The sequence below is a fragment of the Salvelinus sp. IW2-2015 genome, linkage group LG20 (genome assembly GCF_002910315.2).
Source record: "Salvelinus sp. IW2-2015 linkage group LG20, ASM291031v2, whole genome shotgun sequence".
In the NCBI taxonomy this organism is placed as follows: Eukaryota; Metazoa; Chordata; class Actinopteri; order Salmoniformes; family Salmonidae; genus Salvelinus; species Salvelinus sp. IW2-2015.
The window spans coordinates 61544908-61563051 of record NC_036860.1 but is presented as its reverse complement, the minus strand read 5'-3'; the positions used below and the strand labels follow the sequence as shown (position 1 = coordinate 61563051).

The 18144-nt window shown below is 43.6% G+C and overlaps 1 protein-coding gene and 2 long non-coding RNA genes across 3 annotated transcripts in view; all 3 read right to left on the bottom strand.

The window, feature by feature from the left end:
- Positions 1 to 1186: 1186 nt before the first annotated feature.
- On the bottom strand, positions 1187 to 6742 carry LOC111980442 (uncharacterized). The gene is made up of 4 exons (XR_002879465.1): positions 6436 to 6742; positions 5524 to 5588; positions 4239 to 4291; positions 1187 to 3907 (listed from the first exon to the last, which is right to left on the bottom strand). It is a non-coding gene; the product is annotated as an uncharacterized lncRNA (long non-coding RNA).
- Positions 6743 to 8117: 1375 nt separating this feature from the next.
- The window catches only part of LOC111980044 (mucin-17-like), a 32796-nt gene continuing 22769 nt past the window's right edge, over positions 8118 to 18144 (bottom strand). Inside the window, exons 19-22 of the mRNA XM_070433704.1 lie at positions 10488 to 10941; positions 9909 to 10262; positions 9811 to 9826; positions 8118 to 9741 (exon numbers count right to left, since the gene is read on the bottom strand). Coding sequence (XP_070289805.1) covers positions 9619 to 9741; positions 9811 to 9826; positions 9909 to 10262; positions 10488 to 10941 — 947 coding nt within the window. The 3' untranslated portion in view covers positions 8118 to 9618. The remainder of the gene's footprint in view (positions 9742 to 9810; positions 9827 to 9908; positions 10263 to 10487; positions 10942 to 18144) is intronic.
- Positions 11809 to 13476, bottom strand: LOC111980443 (uncharacterized). Its single transcript, XR_002879466.3, has 4 exons — positions 13368 to 13476; positions 13147 to 13206; positions 12803 to 13057; positions 11809 to 12013 (listed from the first exon to the last, which is right to left on the bottom strand). It is a non-coding gene; the product is annotated as an uncharacterized lncRNA (long non-coding RNA).

Below are 18144 nucleotides of genomic sequence, written 5' to 3'. Positions count from 1 at the left end.
GAGGTCAAACACACATCTATAAATTGAACGTTATAACATAACTGTCTGATGATAAATTGAATGCAAATTTTCCTATGTCTGTGTTTTTTTTCTTTCTTTCTGCAGCGCAGACAATAAAACATTTTCCGACTTGGAATCCTTGGTATTGTTTTGGAAAAGAGAGAGGGGTCCGGAGGAAGGGAGAGAGAGAGAGAGGCATTTGAAAGCTGTAGCTGCTGATGAGATTAGAATGAGCTGGTCACAGAAACAAGAGACAGACAGCATCAGGGAACGAGGGAAGAAAGGAGGGAGGACTCAGCAGTGGCTCTGCTCTATCTGACCAGACCCTCCTGCCTGTACCCAGATGTCAGGGAATAATGGGCTTTGCATGCATGAACCAAACTTTACATGCATGAACCCAACTTTCCCACAACAGCCCAAAACCTGCAGTGGAAGACAGCATCTACGCCCACAAAATGTACACACCAGTCACAGACACATGTGCACGCTCATTCGCACACACAATGAGAAGAGGTATTGTAGGAAGTTTCCCAAAATCTAGCTATAGTCCTAAGATCACATCCCTGCAGTTTGGGTATGAAATTGTTTGCCAGGCGTTAGCTCGATTCCATTTCCTCTTGAGAGCATTTTCCATGTGATGCTCCAAAACTTTCCCAGAATCTAACAGAACTGCTAATAAGGCCTTTCTATGTGTAAAACTGACCTCGCTATTGAATGAAAGAGGGATTTGATGTCCTTGTGTGGGAGTGTATTACCGTTTTGCCATCATGTCAATGCACAATTCTCCAATGTATCTTGATTCATCCCTGAAAAGCAATCATCTCTGGGTGAGTTTGCTTTGATAACAGTTTTTGCGCTTAAAATGTGTCCTAAAGCCTAGTTTGCCTGTGTCAGTAGAAAAGTGGTTTGGGATGGGAAAGATTCATCCAACTATGTTGTAAGTAATATCCTCTTCGACGCCACAGGTTTATACAATCACGGTTAGGATCTGCTCTGAACTGTTTTCTGTTGTCAGAACTATTGCCGAGAACTGTCTGCTGATGGCTATAAACTACTGCTTGAAAATGCCTTAACTTTTTGCAACACCACGGCAGGATCAATTTCTCAAACAAAGCACAATTGCACAAGTTTCCTACAACACTGGAAAAACTCCAGCAACATCAACAGATTCAAATAAAAACACAAATTTACAAGCTTGCATATTTATTGCACTACTTTTAAAATTGCCAAAAAAAAGTACATGGGATACTGTAAGTTAAGTGCATCGTTGTAATAATTTTGCAAAGCTGGCATATCGTGTTTTTTTCTCCAACCATATACAGTGGTAATTACTGAATACCTGACTCAACACACTACAGCACATCCTGCATATGCTATTCACTTTGCTATGTACAAAATAGCTTTCATATTAACTAGTCTGAAAGGAAAGAACTGCAAGAGGAAAAATGTGTAACAAATCAACTCAATGAGGAAGAGAGCAAGCGATCAATAACACTAGAACATGCTGGTACAAAAAGGTCCCCAGAATCGAGGGAGAATGGAAGACAAAAGAATAATAGCATGGGCTTTCAAGTTGGTTATTATCATATTAATATTAGAATCTTTAACAAAATAAATTAACAGGGAAGCAAAGACAAAACTGCAAATACTGACATTACTTTGATYTTTTAAATCTATAGCTAAAAACAATAAAAAGCTTTTTGGTTTTAGTTTGTCTGTTTTATAACAAAGTAAGCTTCTCATCAACATCAATTTACAAAATCATTCAAAAAATACACAAATTAAAAAGATTGTTCTATTCTAACTTTATGCTACATGTGCACCATTTGGAAAATTGTATTAAATTTTTTTTTAAACAAGATTATATGCATCATGTGATTCCAGTCTCACGTTAACTAACATTAAGTCACACATGACTGTCTATAGGATTAAGTCATATCTAGCTGGTGAAGGAGATGAGGAAAAGTTGAAACCCTGAACCCAAACCCAAACAGGCTGGGCCTTAAAACACATTGAGTGTGTTCATTCCTTTTAGCGTTTAACTCTATCAAGTTCTCTCAAGTGCCATTTTTGAAAAGCATGACTTATCAAAAAAAATAACCTTCATTTTACGTTTTACTGTTTACTTATTCTAATCAACTTGAAGCAGATATCAGACATTAACATTGCGTTATGCTGTGGCTTCTTCTATACGTTTCCATGTGACAAATTCATAACTCACTCGTATGTGTGCAAAATCTCTTAGGAGATCTCCGTTACACACAAACATGCTAGGGGRGGAACTGCACTCTTGGTTTCGAGATTGTCTGTCAATCAAAACACACCAACTCAAAAAAGCTTAACATTTTCTAAAAGTGACCAGTGCTGGGTACTACTAGATACATTGTATACCTTTGAATGCACATGTCAGTATTAAAGGGTAACTAGTGTTTTTAACAATTGCAGTTTTGTGATTGCTCCCATCAACATGGTGTATCCTCAAATCTTCTCACATGAATCCTCTTTTCCTTCAGTAAAACATTGACCATGATAAAAGTTTATATTTCCTCAAATCTTAAATCCAATGAGAAAGCCACACAGAAAACAGTGAAAAACTAAGCCAATCCAGACCAAGTTACAACAACCATGACAACAAAGAACCAACACCTTCTTTACTCAGAATGTGAAAGTAAAACAAGAAAACCCATCTCGGCTACCTTTCCAAGGAGCAGATTAAAGTCCAAAATAGCACCAATCATCAGTGTCTCAGTTCCGTGGCAGCATCTCACTCACTTACCACAAGGGAACAATGCATTTCTACTATAGCTACTTCTATAGGCTACATCACAGCGTACATAACTGTCTACACATGGTTTTATACTAGCAACAAACAATCTAAAACTTTAAAAAAGCAAACCTACTTAAAACCATAAACGTTTCAAATACAAAAACACACTACCAAGCATTTACTAGCTAACATGGAAAAAGGGGGGACTCTTAGCCTCAGTAAATACTGTAGAGTGTGTAAATATTAAGAGTTTTGAGAATGAGAGAAGAATTTGAGAGCTGAAGGGTGTGGATCACCTGAAGAGCAGAGCAATTAGGACTGTTAAAACGTAAAATRGTGAACCCAACGTTTGAATGGTTACGCTTCGAGGTGCAACCACTCCCTTCAAAAGACGTTGAAGAGTGTGTTTTGTAGAGATAATGATACAGGTCTAGGCCTAGCTTAATACTGTGTTAAGGAGCGATCACATACTGCAGTTGAGCGTGTGAACAATGCAGAGAGCACTGAGTGAGTGTTAAAACATAAATAGGAGGATAATGCTGCTGTTTGAACTGTGTTTTGTTCTGTGGCAGAGTGGATGACATGCTGCTGCCTGTCAGTTACTGTACTCAGCCCACAAGGGGCCACCTGTAGAATTCGTAAACGTAGACGTGGGTCTCTGCTAGCCTGGTCCCAGATCTGTTTGTGCAGTCACCAAAGCCATGGAAGACAGCACAAACAGACCTGGGATCAGGCTAGGTCACTGCTGTTGGAGACTGTGTTATTACATTGCTTTGTGTCATTCGACTTTTCCTCTCCTTCCTGAAAACAAACATATCATCAAGGCTTAGAGTCCCTAACAAGCTACTGTACATCTATCTAATGTGTTAATAAATCACAAAAATAGACAGAGAAGGTATGAAACTTCAGAGTCATCATGATGTCATCTACAACCCCCCCACCCGACCCCTTTCCCTTCCCCCCCAAAAAGGTTAGACATGATTACAAAAATCAGAAATTAAAATACATATTTTTTTTCTCTCATTTGTTCTTTATGATGACAGTGTTTTGTTTCTCCCAGGAAGGAGCGAAGGGAAGGACTGGTGAGTTGTTTTGTTGCTGCTCCCCTTTGGTCCGACCGACAGTGACCTGCAGTCTTTTCTGTGAAAAAAAGGAAAAAGTAAATTCAAAATTTTAGACATGATAATATAATCAACAACGACTGCTTGTGTGGATACTCTAGGTTGAGACTTGCCAAAAGACTTTCCAATTACATCATACGGAAGAAACTTCTGTAAATTCAGCTATATGCAGATTTTGGGTCTGACAACATAATACTAGGAAACCTTTTTAACCACAATTTAGCCCAGGCTAGAGCAGGTTTCTCAGGATGTGTATCAGCTGTTAGAACGAGATAATGACACCTTTACAGTCCATTAAATAATACAGTAGCACTGCACTGTCATTCATTAATGGACTTGGCTGTTCTTACCTCAGGGGAGCCATCATAGCCTGTTAATTTCAGTCTGAGGGTTAAACTGGTACCTAAGACCAAGAGAGACAAGCATGAAATATAACTGTTTGATTCATGAACAACAGTGAGTAAGTGATCCCTAGCTGCAATTCATCTGAGTAAACACATTTACTGTTGCTTAAGCTAGCATCATATTATAAAGTAGACTATAACTGTTAGGCCTACTCCTGGGCAATCCATGTTCTGAATCCAAATGCTCAAAACAGACTCAAGGGGATCTTTATGACCAAACAGTTCAACTCAGCTCTTGCAATATTGAACTAGAAGGCAGGACGACACACAAACATTGGAAAATAAATTTCTAGGACGGAGAAAAATGTAATGTAAAAACAACCGAACTAGCCCTTCCTAGAATTTTCACATAACTTGAACTCAATACTCCTGGAGAATCTGCCCTCCTAATTCCTTCCTTCCTTCTTACCACAACTTAGTAGTTTAACATGACTTAGTAGTTTAACATGACTTAGTAGTTTAACATGACTTAGTAGTTTAACATGACTTAGTAGTTTAAATGCACATGTTATATTTACAGTACAGTAAAGTAGAGGCAGTTATATTTACAGTACAGTAAACTAGAGGCAGTAGGGAAGGCCACCTGTTTAAAACATAGACTGTCCTTTCCACTTCCCAGACTGCAGCTTGGAGCGCCTCCAGGCAACACCAGTCAAATGAGGTCACATTTTTCCCCCAGCGGCAGTCCACTGCATTGAGGCTGTCTCGAACTCACTGAACCCACAGGCAGCCTTGAGCTAGCATAGACAGTGCAGCTGCGTCGGAGCCATGGACTTATATAACTGGTCAGAGGCCTGCTCATTGCTGAGCAGTAGTGATGATACTGTACCAGCTAAAGCTGTGATTGGGTCATAAATACCGGTATATCACTCTGATTGGACAAGGGAAGGCACGCTTGTATCATTACAGCATCTGATTGGTGATGGTTTAGTGTGATGTTCTGATTTGGTTGTAGGTTCCTTCCACCATTGGTTAGATTAGGATATGATACTTGCCATGGATCATACTTGCCATGGATTGTTTAAAATGCAGATTATATTGCCAATAGCAATACTGTTCCCCTATAATCTTGAATACACAGACAATACATAGAGCAAATTATGATAAAACAATATAGTAACACGTCAAAGCAATAGCCTAGAGCTACATGTGACAATATGTTGATTTTAATTATCCTATCTATGGTTAGGTTGAGATCTGTGAATTTTAACAGGGCAACATCAAATTTTACCTTGATTATCTGCAAGAGCCGCATTTCTACTGCATAGTCAGTCTGGCATCAGGGCAAGTGTGGGACTGCGAGATAAAAAAATATATATATCCACAAATGTTTTATCATACGTGCACTACAGACATAATTGAAGAAACATCAAGCACTCAGTGACAGTCAGTATACATTAAATAAACGGCATCTCAATGCACGATAATGCGCCATGCAGTAAGAGCGTATTATCAAATACATGTGTGCAGAAGGCAGACAAAAAAAACGACTTCATCTTTTTGACTAAAAAAAGATGTAGCTCGTAAAAAGAGCAAGCAGCCTTGCGGGGAGAGAACCCCATACACGGCTGCGTTGACCCAACTGCCACCGTCTAAATACAGATTCACGCAATCCCTGAATGAGCACCTGCCGGTGCTTCACAAATGTATCATTCAACAGCAATGCACCTCGCTACATTGTGATTGTTACAGTTAATATCGTAATGTGTCAAGTAATATAATATTACAAATATAGCTAGTTACTAAATTAAAATACCAATGCTGCTGCATAAATTTGCTGGTCTGCAAGCAATAATCCAGCGTTTACGTCAAGCAAATTGTATTTGCCGTCTTGCTAGCCTCTCAGACAAAGAAAGGGGTTTGCATTCAGTCTACGCCTGAAACTGCTAGCTAGGGTTGGCTCGCGCTGTATGACAGTGCAACACCAAAATGCCATGCCAGCTTGGCAGCTCGCTAGTTAGTGAGCTAGCTAGCTAACCCACATAGCTGGCTAGCTAACCCACATAGTTAGRTAGCTAACGTAGCTAGACCGGCAAAAATAAAACATACGTCTGCTAACACACAATTATGTTGCTATTGGCTAGCCAGCTAACCAAATTCGATAAGTAACATCGAACAGCTCATTGTAATTAAATGTACTTACAGATTGAAGCCCCATTATACTAAAGTAATTTCCATTAGTTCGCTAGCCAGCTAGCGGTGGGGAGGCTAGCTGGCGCTGATGAAGTTTCAATTTTACTGGCCCAATGTTGAATATGTGTAGCTAGTAAAAACGGCAAGCAGCCTTGCGGGGACAGAACCCCATACACGGCTGCGTTGACCCAACTGCCACCGTCTTTAACTAACTAGCTAGCTGTTGGCTCGGGGCCAGGCCCCCCATTACATCTGCAGTAGTGTACAGTCAGACTGCTCGGTGCTTACTCGGCAGTCTGCGGTAACTCAAGGTCCCCCTCTGTCTGGGAGAGACAGCTTCTCCAATCAGAGCGAAGGCCGGTGGAGCCAACCTCTAAACATTGAGGGGATTCGATTAATCTTGCCCGGGCGCCATTGTAAGCGTGTTTTGCACCGGCTGAAAGTTGACTCCATTGAGTTCGAAACCGGGTTGCTTCCAGGGCGTGAACTTGGTGCCCCACTCTGTCCGACGGAGAAATCGGCTCAAAACAAACGTGACGTAATTAAGCACGTGTAGTAATGAGCAGGATTCGGTGTTTTCACATGCAAAAGTGCCATCCCAATGAAAACTATTTTAAAAATCCAAACATAAATTCTATGGAAAATAGGTATTGTATGTTTCTGGACGATGTACCATGTTGACAACATGATAGAGCGGCGCAGATTACTGTTCCATTTGACAATGTCGCTCCTCCCTCACCGCTTTTGCTCGGTCACGTCACGGGCCATAGACCAAWACCCCGCGGCTCAGCATAATCGAATTCCAAAATTAGGTGCACTCGATTTAGTTCACAGTGTACGACATGGTAAAAAATGGTGGTGGCGGTGTAGATAGGCCTACAACTGAAACCCTACTAGTAGGAGGCTGTATTAAAACCACAGATATGTAAATGTAGGATATGTCCCAATGATCTATCCTTCTTCCCAAACGGTGTTCCCTTCACTGATTTTAAAGGAAATTACTGATATATAGTGGGAACTCCCACAAGTCCATGTCATGCCTCCACCAATCCAATGATTTTAGATTTGTGGTAAATAGTGAATGAGGGCACAATGCACTATTATTGGGAAGCACCAGTAGATTCCATTGTCTGTTTCTTGTAGTGAATAACGGAAGTATACATACCAAAATCGTGACCGTGCACATGGTATTTATTTTATATATTTTAACTAGGCAAGTCAGTTAAGAATAAATTCTTATTTACAATGGCGGCCTATCTCGGCCAAACCCTAACGACGCTGGTCCAACTGTGCACCGCCCTATGGTATGCAGGACCCACGAGTACAAATCAAATACACCTGTGTAATTCACCCAGACTGGACCCTGGATGTGGATTCCCTTGAACGTCCACTACCAACGGAAGCTCTACCACTTCTTCCCTGGAGGATAATGCACTTCAATTATTCCCTATATTTTGACTTAATTGGTTCCTGATTACAGATTACAGTATCCAGTTTATCGCCACAATTAGTGGTTCGGAGTTATCCTCAAAAACGTTTATGACAATCTACCATTGCATGTTCATAATCAGAGACAGACATTACTAATGATGAGTTCATACTGGCTTAAAACATTGACTGGCAAGTAATACCTCCCATGTAGTGATTATTTCACATCTTTAAGGCAGAACAGAAACTGTTGGAAAACCCCTGATTAATTTAAAAGCATAGGTTCTATAAATCTGAATTCCTTTACATCTATTCAACATGGACCAAAAGAAGAGTGGCACTGCACAAGGGCTGACTGTGAGAGGGTAGAATATTTATGTAGTGAGGTCACCTAGTAACATGCAGCCTCGTCTCTTCGATCTCACTGCCTCTCTATGCTGCTTGGAAATTAAACATCTGCACATTCCTCCCCCATCCCCCCGACACACAGCAACAACAAAAAAAGACTACACTCAAATGCTGAAGTTTTCATTGCACTTTTAAGGCTTTTGAGATCATCTGTCCTTTTAATTTCGGTTGAGACTAACTAAGATGATATCCATGCTATCTTCTCCAAAATAACAGCACAATATTTTGGGAAAAACTTCATAACATATTTCTTAGTGAAGTAAGGTTCTGCATAGGTGGTCTGCAAGAAGCAGTGTTTAGTGTGCAGCAGGACTGTTCTACACTAGTCCAGTTTCAAGTACCCTCTGACCATTCTTATACATTTCTTTTACTTTTCTATACTCAGTTTTCTATAATGTAGCAAGACATAACACTAAAGGAGACATTAACGTATAAAATTGTATTCACATGAGCTACATAACAGCTACGTTAGTTTGAACAGTGGCTGCAGAACATAATAAATCCTTGAAATTGGACTCATGATCTGTGTACGGTTTCTGTGAGTTTGTCACTTGTACATGTATTAAATGAGAGGTTTCTGTGCAGAGCCATTTGAAAATATATTTCCTGTATCTTCAGGTAGCATGAAATAAAGAAACAAGTGTTGACATCGCTGTGGTGTCCCTCAAGCTGGGTCTMGTTCATACACCAAGAAAGAAAAACTATAAATGTTCAGGGAATACACCCCTTCCAGTATATCTGATCAACATTAAAATAAACATATATACAATGCTCATTTTAAGACAATGGTTTCCGATTTAAACGTAAACAATGCTTCAAATAAAAACACAAATCTGAATGTGAAAGTCCCTGAGTAAACTGCCAAACTCTCCGATGTAGAAGAGTGAGTTAACACTGATTTCAACTATTCTGCTTGTATGCAGATGGAGAAAAATGACCATGAATGTCTAGCTTAGTTTGAAAAAATATAACCAAATAAATATATTTTAGAATATATAGATTACCCAAAAGGCTAGAAGATATGATTGGGGTGAAAGAGCCCAAAATGTAATCATCCAATATGGGACATTGGCAAAGCTTCTAGGTGCCAGTTTGGACAAAACATTTATGATTTGAAGATACATTTTCACTTGTTTGTTTTCTCTGTTGCCATCTTGTGGCCAAATCTATTCACTGCAAGCATGAAACAGCATAACCACAAGCAGAGACGTCATTTTACTGCTACCTACACAAACATACATGCAAAGAACCCTGATTTTTCTCAAGCACAATCTTTCAAGGATTTCTTAACATTTTGTTTTCCAGTTTGATTCAAACCGAGAGTGCCTTCCTGTTCTCCTTTCACTTACTCCTCCTTTCATCCCTCACTTTCCTCAACCTCAGTGAAGAAGTACTGGGACACGTTGAGGGGTTCCTCGCCTGCTGAACAGCTGTCTACACAGGGAGACGTACTGGGCTGGGTGGCTGGCACCTGAGAAGGCTAGTGGAGAGAGAGATGGGGAGGGAGAGAGAGAAAGAGAGAGCGGGAGAGAGAGTAGGACAGAAGCACAATAATAATTCTGTGTCTGATCATACAAGATTGTTCCCACAATGGTAGATCAATGTTTTTGTGTTCAGTGCAATTTTACAGAGGTAAAATATCACCACATGTTGTCCATCTCTTTACCTTGGTAGCTTGTAGTACATTGGGAAGTACTGGGATCTGGGTCTGAGTGGAAGGCCTGGACATCAGAGGGCTGTTCCCAGGTCACCCTGGGGGAACTGTCTGGCTTAGTGACCGTTCTGGTGGAACTAATGGTGGTGTTTCTGGTGGAGGGGGCAGGCATGGTTCTGGTGGTGGAGGGGGCTGGCGCCGCCCGTTTCCCCCCTGGCCGGGTGGTGTTGACCTGGGGCCTCTGAGGGGCTGCTCTGGGCCCTCGAGGAGGGGCAYAGGGGGCAGCTGCAGTGGTGCTGGTCTTATTGGACATGAAAGAAAGAAATCCTCTGGGTCTCCTACTAGGCCTATAGAGGGAAGGAATATTAAAGGATTTAAATCAATAATTATTCCTAATCAATCAATCTAATCAATGGAAGACATTAACCAAATGTGTCCTGTCAACAACAACTATAATTCAACATGAGGTCCTTTCAACTACTTGAGATTTCATATTTTATTGAGGAGTTTACAACTAATAGATTGTACAAACTGAGACAGATGGAGAGATTGACAGGTATTAGAATCTTCACCTGCTCAAGGGGCCACTCGGAGCCAGCGGTGTCATTTGATGGGCAGCCTGAGACTCCGCCACTGACCTACTGTCCTCCATCTCGTCCCCTCCAGTGGGCGTGTCCTCCTCTGTCTCTGTGAGGTCTAAACGGCCCACAATCTCCTGCTGTGGCTCCTCAGCCGCCACCTCTCCTGATGCTGTTCCTGTGACGGAGGGACCTGGCTGGGCTGGGGGGCTGGGGGCTGTGGGGTGGTCCGTCTCTGGGGTGGTGGTGGTGGTATGGTCTGGGTGGAGGCTGTGGGGTGGTCCGTTTCTGGGGTGGTGGTGGTTATGGTCTGGGGTGGAGGCTGTGGGGTGGTCCGTCTCTGGGTGGTGGTGGTGGTATGGTCTGGGGTGGAGGCTGTGGGGTGGTCCGTCCTCTTGGGGTGGTGGTGGTGGTATGGTCTGGGTGGAGGCTGTGGGGTGGTCCGTCTCTGGGATGTGGTGGTGTTATGGTCTGGGGGTAGAGGCTGTGGGGTGTCCGTCTCTGGGATGGTGGTGGTGGATGGTCTGGGGTAGAGGCTGTGGGGTGGTCTGTCTCTGGATGGTGGTATGGTTTGGGTGAGGCTGTGGGGGTGGTCGTCTCTGGATGGTGGTGGTGGTATGGTCGGGTGAGCTGTGGGTGGTCCGTCTCTGGGATGGTGGTGGTGGTATGGTCTGGGGTAGAGGCTTGGGGTGGTCCGTCACTCCTGGGGATGGTGTAATGGTGTGAGGTGGAGGCTGACACAGCCTCCTTGGCTAGAACCGAACAACTGGGCTGTTCCTTACTGCTGTGTTAAGGTCCTCAATCTGCAGTTTGTCTAGGTTCACACAGACAAAACTATATGAAAAACATATTACACAATACAATAGATGGATGGAAGGATGATGAATATGATGGTGGAAGGATGGATAGGATGGATAGGTAGGATGGATAGAATGATGGATGGATAGAGGATAAAATAAATGGATGGATACAAGGATGGATGATAGATGTGTTTTGGAAAAAAGGATGGATGGATAGAAGAATGGATGGATGATTGATAAAAGGATGGATGGATTTGATAGAAGGATAGAAGAATGGATGGATTGATAGAAGAATGGATGAATGAATGGATGAACAGAAGGATGGATGGATAGAAGACTGGATGGATAAAGGATAAAAGGATGGATGAATGGATGTCATTGAATGAAACAACATGAAAACATGTGTCTGTTAAACATGTAATTAGATGTACAACTACTGTGTATTCTGTGCCCAGCCTCTCCTGGCTCTCTCTTGGCACTTTCCTCTTAAAAGGAGGATCTATGTCCTCCTAGTCTCGGCATCAGCCATGGAGTCTTCTGAGGGATTGGCTGAGGCACACACATCTACTGGGCTGCTGTGGAGCCAGACTCCACTTCCTTGATACTGATGTATGTGGGTTGAGGGACGACCTCATCAACTGACAATGGGCTCAGGGGCTTTACAGAGGATACCAGCATACCCTTCCCTCCAAACCACATCCAGGGCCAACAATATCACTGCTGAAGGAGAGGAGAGGCATATGTTAGGTGACGAGAGACCGAGGAGCACAAAAGAGAGAGATGGCGAGAGAGAGAGAGGAGAGAGAGGAGAGAGAGAGAGAACGTACAATGATATGGTACGTGGTGGAAAAAGTACTCAATTGTCATACTTGAGTAAAAGTAATGATACCTTAATAGGAAATGACTCAAGTAAAAGTGAAAATCACCCAGTAAAATACTACTTGAGTAAAAGTCTAAAAGTATTTGGTTTTAAATATACTTTAGTATCAAAAGTAAATGTAATTGCAAAAATGGACTTAAGTATAAAAAGTAAAAGTATGAATCATTTGAAATTCCTTATATTAAGCAAACCAGATGGCAAAATTGTTCATGTTTTTTTWAAGTTACGGATAGCCAGGGGCACACTCCAACACTCAGACATCATTCAAAAACAAAGCATTTGTGTTTTGTGTGTCCGCCASATCAGAGGTAGTAGGGATGACCAGGGATGCTCTCTTGATAAGTGCGTGAATTGGACCTTTTCTGTCCTGCTAAGCATTCAAAATGTAACAAGTACTTTTGGGTGTCAGGGAAAATGTATGGATTAAAAAGTACATCCTTTTCTTTACGAATGTAGTGAAGTAAAAGTAAAAGTTGTCAGAAATATAAATAGTAAAGTACAGATACCCCCCAAAAACTTCTTAAGTAGTACTTTAAAGTATTTTAAGTACTTTACACCACTGGATAAATTGCATCTGGGGGGGAAACTAAGTGGACCGGGTTTGTGATGACTGACAGACAAGCACTAACCTCTGCTGCAGTTGAGAGCATGCGTCTGCGACCGGTAGAAAAGAGAGGGGCTCGGAGAGGGTCTGGGATGTACAGCCATACTCCTCCTCCGTGGGGAAGAAAGGGATTTCAGTCAGGGAGAGGATGAAGATGGGCTCATCAGGGTCTGGCTGGGCCGGGTCCAACAGAACAGTTGATCCAGAACTTTCTGAATGCTGTGTGATGAGAGCTTCGTTGAGAGAAGAAGATTTCCTCCGTGAGGAGAGATGTATCCTCCTGTCAATCCAAACATCAGACACACATTTTTGGAGCACATTTCCACACGCAACCAGACATCTGTGGTAGGAATACAATTAATGAATTACCTGGGTAGCATCAATGATGTCAGTAAGGGGGGTGACTTGGTGAATCAGCTGTATTTCCTCCTATGAATACAAACATCAAAGGCACACAGATCAGACACACATTCTAAAAGCACATTACGGTAATGCAACCGGAAGACAATCAGACATTTTTGTTGGAACACATTGAATTGTAAAATAGCGCTTACGGCTAAACTAATAGCTGATATTTATAATAACTGTACCTGGGTAACATCAATGATGTCAGTAAGGGGGATGACTTGGTGAATCTGTTGTATTTCCATGGGAACCTCATCAGCAAGCTCTCTCTGGTGTTTGAACTTCAGCGCAATGTCTCTGGATCCTCAGGCTGGGCCTGGGTAAGCTCTCAACGTGTGGTTCTTGGCCGCAATTCAAGCTGGGCCTGGTAGCCTCAAACATGTGGTGTGGAATTCAGTGGGCCTGGAGCCTAATGGCTACCTCAGAGCCTGGGCCTGGTAGCGTCAACATGTGGTATTGGACTTCAGAGCTGGGCCTGGTAGCCTCACATGTTATTTCTAGAGCTGTGGTAGCTCACAGTGTCTGGAACTTCAGAGCTGTGCCTGGTAGCCTCAAACATGTGGTGTCTGGAATATCAGAGTTGGGCATGGTAAGCCTGCAACAATGTGGTATATTGACATAGAGAGACGAACGCTGCGCGATCAAGAGACTAGATCAACGATGAGATGGATAAAAGTGTGATAGTTGTGGACTATCTATACAAGTCGCCCACAAGATAGACAAGAGCAGACCACAGATCGTAAAACAAGCAAAATCAAGTCAAAACATAATAACATGAAACAAAAAAAGCGAAAACTAAAGCATAAGAATAATGAACAAGACAACAAAAAAAGGACAAGAGTGGAGTCCAGAAAGACACTAAAGAGACGGGATAAGGCATCAGGCTTGGTGTTCTTTAATTTCCCGGAACGAAGGAAATCAACGAACTCGAAACGAGCGGAAAAACACGCAGGAGCTTGACGTGCATTAAGTCGTTTGGCCGACACGGATGGTACTCAAGGTTCTTATGGGTCAGTCCAAACGACAAAAGGGACGGTCGCCCCCTCCCACCACTGTCGCCATTCGCGCTATGGCTTAAGCGATGGCGAGCAGTTCGCGGTTACCCCCACATCAAGTTGCGTTCCGATGGCGACAGGCGATGAGAAAAGTAAGCGCAGGATGGACCTTATCGTCAGACTGGAAGCGCTGAAGACAGAATGGCTCCCACGCCCACCTCTGAAGCGTCAACCTCGGAAATGAATTGTTTTAGATGCGGTCAGGAGTACCAAGGATAGGGCCGGATGTAAAACCTTCTTGAGGAGAATCAAAACTCCTGGGCGGAACCGGACCACTTAAAAGCAAGTCTTGACAGAAGTCAGAGCTGTGAGAGGGGCAGCCACTTGACCGAAATTACGAAAATGAAACGCCTGATAGAAATTAGCGAAAACACCGAGAAAGCGCTGCAACTCGACACTGACTTAAGGAAACGGGCCAATCGGCTGACAGCCGGACCTTTTAGCGGGATCCTCTGAAATGCCTTCAGCGGAATAAAGAACCGAGAAATGTGACAGAGGAGAACATGAAGGCGAACTTTCTCAGCCTTCACGTAGAGACAATTCTCTCAAAGGCGCGGGAGGTAACACGTCGAAGTGCTGAACATGAATCTCGAGTGAGGGAAAAAATCAGGAATATCGTCAAGGTAAACGAAAACAATGTTCAGCATTCTTCTCAGTACATCATTAAACTAAATGCCTGAAAAGACAGCTGAGCATTAGCGAGACCGAACGGCAGAACCGGTATTCAAATGCCCTACGGAGTGTTAAACGCCGTTTCCACGTCCCCTCTCTGATGCGTACGAGATGGTAAGCGTTAACGAAAGGTCCAACTTAGTAAAGAAAGCCTGGCTCCCTGCAAAATCTCGAAGCTGACGACAAAAGGGAAGCGGATAACGATTCTTAACCGTTATGTACAGCCCTCGATAAATCCACGCAGGGGCGCAGAGTACCGTCCTTCTTCTAACAAAGAAAAATCCCCCGCTCCCGGCGGGAGAGGAAGAAGGCAACGGTACCCGCGTCGAAGAGACAGACAGAATAACCTCGAGAGCCTTACGTTCGGGAGCCGACAGAAGAGTATAGTCTACCCCGAGGGGGAGTTGGTCCCCGAAGGAGATCAATACAACAATCATACGACCGGTGAGGAGGAAGGAGCTGGCTCTGGACCGACTGAAGACCACGCTGCGCATGATCATGATATTCCTCCGGACTCCTTAAATCACCAGGTTCCTCCTGGAGTAGAGGGGGACAGAAGACAAGGAGGGGAATAGCAGACATTAAACACTTTCCCATGACAAGAACAGTTCAGGATAGAATAGAATTACTAGACCAATTAATAGAACGGATTATAATAACTAGCCAGGGATGACCAAAAAAACAGGTGTAAAAGGTGAACGAAAAAATCAAAAAGGAATGGTCCTCACTGTGGTTACCAAGATACTGTGGGGTTAAAAGGTAGTGTCTCACATCTGAACTGGGGAAGAACTACATCTAAGGCGAACATGGCGTGGGCTTCCCTAACTGTCTGAAGAGGAATTCATGTTCGACCCATGCTTTCGTCCAATAACACACCCGGCAGCCCAAGAGTCTATCAAGGCCTGCAGGAAGCCGCGAACCGGTCCAAAGCGTAGATGGACCGACAAGGTAGTACAGGATCTTGATGGAGAGACGCTGATAAGTACGGCTCACCGTAAGCTCCGCTTTACTGATGAGCCTCTGGCCCTTTACGGGACATGACATGACAAATGTCCAGCAGAACCGAATAGAAGGCAAGGCGGTTGGTGATTCTCCCGTTCCCTCTCCTTAGTCGAGAATGCGAATACTCCCAGCTGCATGGGTAAGTCTGAGCCGGTGGAGGAGATGGTTGAGATGCGGAGAGGGAAACACCGTTAACAGCGAAGCCTCTCTTTCACCGAGCTCGGTGACGAAGATCTACCGTCGTTCTATGCGGATGGCGAGTGAATCAAAGAGTCAACGCTGGAAGGAACCTCCGGGAGAGAATCTCATCCTCAGAACCAGCGGGAGTTCCCTCCAGAACACGAGCGAGCAACCCGGCTCGTTCAGTCACTGATGCAGCCAGAGTGCGAAACCTCTATAGAGTAACCGTTATGGATCGACACTTGACATAGGGAGCCAGGGCCCCTGACCGCCTCCTTCCCAAAAACTGAACGATCAAAAACGTATCATCTTCCTTTTGAAAGTTCTTGATAAACGTTAGAACACTCAGCCCTGCCTCCCAGAAGCTGTGCCCACTCCGCGCCCGACAGTAAGGAGTGATATGACGGTAAGCGGTCCGAGCTCTCTCTCTTGAGTATTGTGTTGGCTGGAGCGAGAACACAATATCACACTGGTTGAGAAAGGAGCGACACTCAGTGGGGCTGCCCAGAGTAACATGGTGGGTTATTAACCCTAGTTCGGAGATCGGAAACCAGGAAGTAGCTGGTGGCACGAGACGAAAGACTTGACTGTCCTGAACAGGTCGGAGACCTGAGTGGCCAGGGTCTCAACGGCAATGACGAGCAGCAGACAATTCCTGCTCGTGTTTCTGCCCGAAGCATTCTCCCTGGAACCTATCGGCCGTGTTGAGAGAATCGTAGTCGCTGGGTCCATCTTGGTCGGAATTCTTCTGTATGCGGTGAATGAGGACCAAAAGCGACGTAATAGTAACAGAGTCTTATTCCAGGGTATTAAATCAAATAATGATTCTCCTGGATATAATAATGGTAAAATCCAAACAGGAACTGAAATCCTTCCGTCAATAGAGAGGGAAGCGACTTGGAGACGCGACCACAGACTGCAGCGTCGTTCGGGAAGGCACTGGCCGTAGCTGACATAAGCACCTGCTCACCACGCAGCATTGAAGAAGGCAAGAACACCGACAGGCGGAACAAGGACACAGGAACAGCTAAACATCAAACAAGAATCGACAAGGACAGGAGCGGAAAACAGAGGGAGAATAGGGACTCTAATCAGAGGGAAGAATAGGGGACAGGTGTGAAAAGTAAATGAGGTCGTTAGGAGAATGAGAAACAGCTGGGAGCAGGAACGGAATCGATAGAGAGCGAGAGAGCGGGAGAGGGAGAGAGGGAGGAGGAGAGAGAGAGAAAGAGAAAAGAACCTAATAAGACCAGCAGAGGGAAGCAAGGGAAAAGACATGATAATCCAAAAATGGACAAAAACATGACAGTTACTATAGGAAGCACAGGTACCTGCACCGACTGCCTGTCCTAATACTTGTTACTAAATAGGAAGACACAGGTACTGGAAGATGCTGTCCTAAATACTTGGTTACTTATAGGAATACACAGGTGCTGGATCAATGCCTGTCCTAATATGTTTACTATAGGAAGACACAGGTCCTGGAACAATGCCTGTCCCTAATACGTTACTATACGGAATACACAGGTGCATGGAACAATGCTGTCCTAATATGTTACTAATAGGAAGACACAGGTAACCTGCAACATGCCTGTCTAATTACTGTTACTATAGGAAGACAACCGGTACCTGGAACAATGCCTGTCCTAATACTGTCTATCGGAAGAACATGTGCCTGGAACGAGTGCCTGTCCTAATACTGGTTACTATAAGAAGACACAGGTAACTTGGAACAATGCCTGTCCTAATACTGTTACTATAGATACCACAGGTGCCTTGGAACGATGCTGTCCCAATACTGTTACTATAGGAACACAGGTGCCTGGAACAATGCCTGTCCTAATACTGTTACTATAAGGAATACACAGTGCCGGAAAAGATGCCTGTCCTAATACTGTTTACTATAGAATACACAGGTACCTGCACCGATTGCCTGTCCTAACACTGTTACTATAGGAAGACACAGGTGCCTGGAACAATGCCTGTCCTAAATATGTTACTATAGGAAGACACCGGTACCTGCAAACGATGCCCTGTCTAATCTGTATACTAA